Source organism: Psammomys obesus, unplaced genomic scaffold (assembly GCF_907164565.1).
Source record: "Psammomys obesus unplaced genomic scaffold, mPsaObe1.curated_primary_1811, whole genome shotgun sequence".
NCBI classification, from domain to species: Eukaryota; Metazoa; Chordata; class Mammalia; order Rodentia; family Muridae; genus Psammomys; species Psammomys obesus.
Window position 1 is genome coordinate 3,592,785 of NW_026585609.1, and position 8,847 is coordinate 3,601,631.

At 42.8% G+C, this 8,847-nt stretch overlaps 1 protein-coding gene across 1 annotated transcript in view; it reads left to right on the forward strand.

The window, feature by feature from the left end:
* The first annotated feature begins 7,811 nt into the window (after positions 1 to 7,811).
* Positions 7,812 to 8,847, forward strand: part of Slc15a5 (solute carrier family 15 member 5) — a 109,702-nt gene continuing 108,666 nt past the window's right edge. Inside the window, exon 1 of the mRNA XM_055611171.1 lies at positions 7,812 to 8,145. Coding sequence (XP_055467146.1) covers positions 7,812 to 8,145 — 334 coding nt within the window. The remainder of the gene's footprint in view (positions 8,146 to 8,847) is intronic.

Genomic DNA, 8,847 nt, shown 5'->3' on the forward strand with positions numbered 1-8,847 from the left:
CCCTCTGATCCCATCCCAGTGAACTGAGATATTTGTACACCAGCACCCATAATATGTCTATGAAGCTTTTATCTTTCTAGTTTTCATATTTCTGGGTCTCAAGTGCTCTTTTGTCATCTCCTCCATCTTCCTCTCTGAACTGTGAACTTCATTTCTAAAGCCCATTGAAGAAGAAATGAATGGGTAGGCGGGCTTCAGAAACCCATTCATTTCTTCTTCACTCTGATCAGCAAATGCACAAGAGAGAAATCTACAACCTGGAGAAAAAGAGGAAATCGGGTGATTTCAGGCCACAGAGCAAGCCTAGCACCCCTCGGTTCTCAGTCTGGACTTAGGTCTCCATGTCTCTGGGACTGGAACTCCGGGCTCAAATTTTCCCACGTGGCAGACCCCCACTTTCTTTGAGCTCACGCGCCTGTGTCCTCAGTCTCAGAAGTTACCCTTCCCCATTTCTGAGCTCTTCGAAAACACTGTGAACGCAGCACTGACCGTCATGGAAATGTTCCCTCATGAAAGATGTTGGAACTGTAGTTATCACCAAGTCAAGTCGCTACACTTCAGGCTGATCAGCTCCAACTCCTTCGTCCTTTCAAGCGATTCCACCCACAACACTCTCATTTTCCGGCACACTCCTCTAGAGGCAACTCTGTTTTCTGTAATATCACACTCGCTCAGTTCTTTCTTTCTCACACCTCTCACACTTTCTCTCCACTGGGTGGCCTCAGCCACTCCCACAGCTTTGTCTGCCATAGACAAAGGGGGACTGGCCCCGGCATCTCCTCCTCATCGATGTGAAACTTTAAGGTGTCTCTTTTTGCCCCATTTTCACTCCACGGCTCTCAGCACAGTGCCTCTTCCGAGCCTGCCACATACATTTCCAGAGTACTGGATATCATAAATGTGCTCCCACACCCGGTTTGTGGGACACTGGGGACCAAAACCAGGGCTTTGTTCCTCTTAGGTAAGCTGCATCCCCTGCCCTGAAGGTAATCTTATCAAAGCTATTTGTGCATATATGACATATCTAATCTATCTGATCCACCGAGTGTAGCAAGGGGAAAGTTAACTTCTTACTGTCTGGCAGAACGCCTGACACAGAGCAGATGCTCTCTGTGTGTTGAATTTTGATTGGTTCTAAATGGTGTAAATTGAGTGATTTGTTACCTAAGTTTATGGTGTATACATGCCAGCCTTATGCTGTCTTGTCTTGTACCAAATTACTATGTAAGTCATCTGAGGATCTATTTTATGAGAAGCAACTATGAAAAGCTTCTATTTTGCATTTTGACCAGCTATGGATCTCTGTCTTAGTCTCTGTCTATTACAAAAAGAAGCTTACAACTAAGGCTCAGGGCAAATCCTTGGAGAGGGATCAGGAAGACTGTAAAAGCCAGAGGCTCAGGACACTTGTTGCTAGGTAGTGTCTCCTTGATAGGGAGAATATACCATAAAATCTCAACTGTGTGGTTGCCGGAACCAGACCAGCATAGCGACTATACCAGTTGATAGAGGAAATTCTACATGGTTCCAGCCATAGCAGAAAAGCAGTAGGTGGCCAATGACTGCTGAGAGGGAAGGAATTCGTTTTCCCCAGGAATGGGTTTCCACAGAGGCTGTCCAGTCTCAAGCGGTCAGCCTGGAAAATGTGTGCACGCCAGCCACACTAAGTGGATGTAGTAGATCACATATACATGTCTGTCAGAAAAAGGTCTGAGACTTAAAATTCTTCTGGAATTTTATGATATAAACATACACAAAAATATCTATGCAAACTTGCTATGAGATCCATCATGTGGACCAGACAAACAGAACCTTACCAGGGCTACGAGACACTTGTCTCTTCCTCCCATAATCCCCCAGTTGTAGAGAAGACATCGCTCCTATTTGTACATGTGGCTTTCCAGTACAAAAAAAAAAAAAAAAAAAAAATCTTTTTCTGAAATCTGTGTCAGGAGCTAGGAAAGGAGTTAGCAAGAGACGCCCCGCTCTCTGTTCTAATTTTCTCATTAGTGAAGACGACATCATTATAAAGAGTATCTGCCAACAATCCGATGTAAAAATGTACATGTGTCGTGAAAAATAATTGCTGTTCAATTACCACTGAATTATAATCTGCCACACAGGTGCGATAATGCAGGGGCCCTGTACGTATGAAAAACTGCAAAGCTTGGGTAATTATGTGTATTTCAGTAAAGACCCCAGAATAAAATTTTCAGAGTTTAAAGCAACAATAAAACCAGGACCAAAGAGCTATTTATAACCATATATTTTTTAATTTTCTATGCTTTCCTCTCTATATATTTTGAAAAGCCAGATAATTTTTTTTAACTCTGGCCTCCAGGAAGAAGGAGAAGTGATATCTCTTCCTCTGCTTATGACTGTACCCACAGGAACAGTATTGAAAAGATAGAAATCTAGACAGAACTATGATAATTGCATTTTTAAAAAATAGTTAAATCTTACTTACTCCCCTGCCTAGTTTATGAATATGAAGAGTGGAATTTATAGGCAGATGGGTCTATCACGATTGTGGGAAAAGATATACTTCTTATGAATTCCCAGTCTTTAGCAAGGGAAATTAGACTCAGATAGCAAGTCTTAAATACCATCCAGGCTGCAGTCCTTACTGCGGGAAGTCCTCTGAAGCGGGTTTACCACTCAGACTGTCGCTGCTGCAGAACAGTCCAAAACCAGATTTTCATAACACTCAGGTTTGACTCGTTCTGGGTTTGGTTGATTAACTACAATTTCTGATTTTTTTAAGTCAAATGGCAGAGCTTTGTGGTAGACTTTACCCAGTCATTGTTGAAATAAAACTGGGCTCACAGGAAAGGCATGGATTTTATTGTACAAAAACATTATTAAATTAGTTCTATTTGTTTAGACCTGTCACTGATGACTGTCCCAGCTTTATTTCTTTTGTTGTGACAAAAACCTTTAACCCACAGCAACTTAGGGGAGGGAATGATTTATTTGTCTTACACTTGCAGGTTAGTCTGTCCTTGTGGGAAGTCAGGGCAGGGACTTGAAGCAGAGAGCCAGGAGGCTCCCTGCTGGCTGGCTCACTAGCTGGCTTGCAATCTGGCTTCTAATCTGGTTTGTTTTCTCGCTTGTTCTTTGACTCCTTCTCTCATAGGTTCATATTTAGCTAACTTTCATATATAGCCCAGAATCACATGCATTAGGGATGGTATCGCTCACAATTGGCTGGGCCGTTCTGCATCAATTACTATTCAAGACTCGCTCTCCCAGACATGATCGCAAGCCAATCTGATCTAGGCAATTCCTTAACCAAGCCTTTAAATATTCTTTCAAAACTTTTTAAAAAAAAATCATGGCTGTCTCTGTGGCTGTGGCTGAGGCTGTGGGTAAAAGCCAGGCCCTGACCAAAGCAGAGGACAAGCAAAAATAAATATGAAACTGTCCCAAGTTTCAAAGAACTCATGGTTAGCCAAAACAAATAAGCAAACAAACAAAAGCAGGTAGTCGTACCAACTAATACATAATACAAGATGCATTAAAATATGGCGTTGTGCACAATACCTAAAGAACACAGAAGGGACAGATTCTCCCTTCCCCAGCAGCTGTCAGTTGCCAATAACAACCCAGCTAGGTGTGGGACTCCATGCACCCCTCTCTTCTCCATGCTGGGATTTGGTCCGGCTGGAGCTTGTGCAGGCCTTGTGCGTGCTGTCACAGCTACTGTGAATTCATTTGTTCAACTGAGAATGTTTTGTTTTGTCCAGAAAACACTGCTTTTTTATAGTCACCCACCCCTTCTCGCTTTTAAACTCTTTCTATGCCCTCTTCTTCAGTGATCTCTGGGTCTTGGGAAGGCAAAAGGTGTGATATAACATCCATTTAGACCTGAGCATTCTACAGTATGTGGATCCCGGTAGGTCATCCGCGCTGCAGTTGGTGGCTACAAAGCCAAGGTTAGCATAAGGACATCAGAATTTTACTTGGTGATGCTTTTTGTGTCTGCTTGTTTTACATACATATATATGAAAGCAAGGTGGTGAGGGCTAGTGCACAAGGTTGGGTAGAGATGGAAGAGGGTAGAGCTAGGAAGATTTGGGAAAGTGGAGGTGACTATTATCAAAACGCATTCCATGAAATTATCAGTGATGAAATAAGGAACAACTGGGAACATGGAGAGGATCTTGTCGAGAGTCAGAGGAGGCACTGCTGTGGTGCACACAGCTGTGACTATTCACGTGAAAGACTAACAGTGATTTTGCAATCTTCTCAGAATGCACAAGTCCTCCCTCTACATGTTTATTACACGTATGCATGTGTACATATGTTGGCGTGTGCAGGTGTCCACGTTATACCACATACATGGAGGTCAGAAGACAACTTTGGGCTGTACACAGGCTCCAGAGACCCAAATCTAGGACCCAGGCTTGTAGGATAAGGATCCTGACACACTGAACCATGTCTCCAGTGTTCACAGGCAGTTTTATTCATAAAGATGATGACATTCAAAATTCCCTGCTATGTGTCACTCTCAAGAGCACCTGACACTTGTCATTTGAGCTCGCTCTGCATTTGGTATTGAGAATTGGTAGGGAGGGCTGGAGAGAAGGCTCAATGGTTAAGAGCACTTTCTGTTCTTGCAGAGGACCTGAGTTTTGGTCTCAACACCCACAGTAAAGCAAACAGCCATCTTTAACTCTCATCCTAGGGGATCTAATGTTCTCTTCTGGGCCCTATGGGCAATAAAAATGCACGTGGCACAAATATATGTAGGAAAAATACTCATACACAAGAAGGAAAGAAAGAAAAGAAAGGAAGGAAGGAAGGAAGGAAGGAAGGAAGGGAGGGAGGGAGGGAGGGAGGGAGGGAGGGAGAGAGAGAGAAGTGAATAAGTAAATCTGGTGGGGTGCGTGGTAGGAACGCAACAAATAAGAAGGTGTTTTCCATTCTACTTAGTGTAATCCCGCCCCCTGATTTGTCTTCTGTGAAAGTGGCTACACATTCCCCAAAGATTCACTCCTTAGAGTAGCTGAGAAACATAGCTATAGAGACAGGCAATAACAATGGCACTTTTGTGTAGATCCGTGACATCTCCTCGGTCGTTTCTACACTAAGCTTTGCCTGTGACTGTGGTACCGGCTTTATGGTCAGTCACTGTGGCAGGCGCACAGACGGAAGGAAGGAGCAGGGCTGTCGCTTACTTTGTTCTTACCCCAATGCTATCATTGCCAGCTTTCCCCTCTGCACCGCAAACTCCAGGAAGCCTCACTTCAGAGTAAGTGGTTCTCCCTGGGTCCTCTTGGGGGCTCCTGAAGCAGGCAACCTTGGTTGTCCTCACAGATGAAAATTTTCCAAAGCACAAGTTCCCACCACCAGAGGTCTGGTCGTGGGGCAAAGAATTCCAGCATGCTCACCAGAGGCCTGTGCAAAGGAGCAGAACTGCTCTGCTTGGGAAAGGCGCCACTGAGACTCATCCTGAGAAGCAGATTCTATCTCCCAGTGGGTCGCTCCTCACATGTGGGGCAAACACAAGGGACAAAAGCTTCCTGGCTGGTGGGCAGGTTAACTCTCTGTGGTTCCTGTAAGCCACAGAAAGCACAATGGTTTTAACGAAATCAAACCACAAATTGGAATGATCTGAGTCTTTTACAAATGGGCAGATTACTCAGGGTAGGAGCCAGGAGGCACTAAGTTTTCCACCAGGGCCTCATGGCTAGCCCTTCTGTTTCCTGCCATCTGAGTGATTCAGATTCCATATGTATATGCTTGGGACATTGCACCCATGAATTTTAAAACTTTATATATTATTAATTTATTATTATTATTATTATTATTAGTATTATTATTAGTGTGTGTGAAGCAGGTGTGTGTGGTCATGCAAGCCAGGGTTCACATGAGGAGGTCAGAGGACAACGTTTGTAGAGTCAGTTGCTTCCTCTCACTTTCATGTGAATTCTAGGAATTGAACTCAGCCCACTAGGCCTGCAAGGCAATTGCCTTTACTCACTGAGCCTCACCAACCAATGGTGCAAGGAGACAGGGAAGTTCACATCATGGAGGCCAGGAAGAATTGAATACAGGAAGAGACCCGGACAATGTCTAGCTTTTAAAGATGCCCCAGTGACTTCTTACACTAAGTAAACCTCCCCTTTTTTCACAGGGATTATTCTGATTGTCCGGCCCACCATGACATCCTATGGCATTCTCCAACACAGCTTGCACTTCGCCCTGTGAGGGCTTTCTATGTGTCCGTTTTCCAAGAACAGCTACACAGAACAGAACATCACTTTTAGTGCCCAAGCTTAAGGGCATTCTAACAAACAAAAATAGGACATGATATTAGTTTCTTTCCCATTACTGTGATAAAAAATAACTCGACCAAAAGAAACCTAAGGGAGAATGGTTTATTTCAGTTTACAGATCCAGAGGGCACAGTAGCTCATCCTGGAGGGCAAGACTTGGCAACAGACCTGGAAGGCATGTGGCATGAGCAGGAAGATGGCATTGCGCCTGCTCCGATGAAGCAGAGAGGAAACACCACCTCCAGGGTCCTCTCAAAGCCCACCCACAGTCACCCACTTCCTCCAGCATGGCTCCACCTCCTAATGGTTCTACAGTCTTCCCACAAGTGCCAAGTATTCCAACACAGGACATTCGTGTTCAAACCACAATAGATATTATAGCCAAAGAAGGGACAGAGGGATCAGAACAACAGCCCTGTACGTGGAGACTGCTATCGGAGGTCAAATCAAATATTTGGCCCTGTCCTCATGGGACAAATGATGAAAACCAAAGTCCACAACCTTCATCAGTCTTTGGTTTTGTACTCCAATATGAAGAGAAGTCTTGCTTGTTAAAGTTTTACAGCCTTGCCCAGTTGTTCATCACGTGTGTGTCTTCCTGCATCCTGGTAGCTGAACCCCAAAACGGCGAGGTGTTCTCATCCACTGCTGCCTTTGTTAGCCTAATTGGTGCCCTCTTGCTTTCCATAATAGACCGCTCGCCTCCATGCACTCAGCTGGGGGGATAAGATGATACTAGATTCAATATTCCCCAAAGCATGTGTAGGCTGGCTGCTGTATTCCTGGCTGCTGATTAATAAGCAGCGAATCAAATGGTGCCTTTTGATGCTGATTTCCTCCGAGGGGCAGTTCTACAAGCATGGGGTCAACCTAAAGGAAGCAGAGTTTATTTAATATTTTCTCCTTTCATTAGTGAGCTTAAATTACTTCCTTGTAAACTCTGCTTGTTACCTAAATGTACTAGCACTTTTGTTTCCTAATTAACTTTCTTATCAGAGTCCCAACCAAAAATAACAAGAAATGTAATCATGATAAGGTACCCTGCCCCCTCAAAACAGATTTCCTTTTGCGCTTTATCTCTTGGCACTGTTCTGGCTTCTTTAATTAAAATATCAGAAATTATTAGACTCAAATTATTTCTTGATCTAGTGCTCAAATTCCCCAGAAAAACCGTTTCTTCTGCTTCCATATTTAAACCTTTATCTGTGCGAGGCAGATGAGCTTCCAAACATGTGCAACTGGATTCACGTAATTCAATATAATTTTGGAAGAAGCATCTAATTTAGTCTCTAAGTAATTAAACAAACAAATCAGATTTGGCTATGCTGAGCTTTGGGTGTTTAAATGCTCAGGTCTTCTCTCACGGGCCTCTAGATCATCAAAATGAATGGCATTAATGTGCAAAAACCTGAGAAAATTTTAGCACGGAGAAGTGAAATTCAAGGCTGCCATCTTACCGTGTTTTTCATTAGAGGAATAGGGTAAAAAACACCACCCCGTCCAAGCACCTCACATCAAGGCAAAGTAATCATGCCCATTACAGACCTCATCATAAATGATGGAAAACTTCCCTTACGTGGTGGCCCTGAGCAGCAGAAGATGCTGGGACACAGGGGGTGTTTCCGGGTTGGAATCTGCTTGCTTCTTATGGAGCTGGCTGAGAGGTTCACTTTCTTCGAAATTGTTTGCAACATGATCCCCTTTTGCACAGGGAAGCTTGGCTACCACAACCACCAGGCGGCCATTCTCAACCTGTGCTTTATTGGAGCCTCAGTCCTTACCCCTGTGTTTATGGGATGGCTTGCAGATAGCTACTTCGGAAGAAACACAGTGGTGTTCATATCGTCATCTCTACATTTCCTAGGTGAGTGTCCCCCGCTAACTGTATTTATTTATTTATTTATTTATTTATTTATTTATTTATTTATTTATTTATTTTTGGCCACATAGATGAATACATTTTTGTTAAGACTTTAGTTTTGTTCCTACCCTGTTCTTAGCATAAAGTATAATAAATAAAATACGTTCTTTCAATTTATTTCATTCTTTATATTATTTAGACTGTTAGTAGATGTGTGTATATTGCATTTTTTTCCAGGATTGTTAGGCACCTGCAGCATTCTGATTACTATATTTTATGCTAATTATGTCTTCGCATGTCAATCTTCTGTATACCTTAGGATGCCCTTGCTTCCGTCTTTGTGCTCTAACTCAAATTTATGACAGATCCTATGTGAAACATGAAATTCATTTGCTTCACAACTAGATGAAATATGTTGAAAAGGTTGCTGAAGTTTATGTAGAATATCTAAGAAGTCTTTGGATTTTATAATTAACCATATAGCAATTAGATTTTATTTAAAGGTACGATTTCTGGATTTTAAAATACAGTTATATATTTAAAATAAGTAAATTCCGACAGGACAAGATGGTTGTTTAAAAAAGAAAAATAAACATACTACAAAGCTTAGGAATGCTGGATGAGGCATAAAGAACAAGCTGGTAGATAGTCTACAATTTGTGTGTGTGTGTGTGTGTGTGTGTGTGTGTGTGTGTGTGTGTGTGT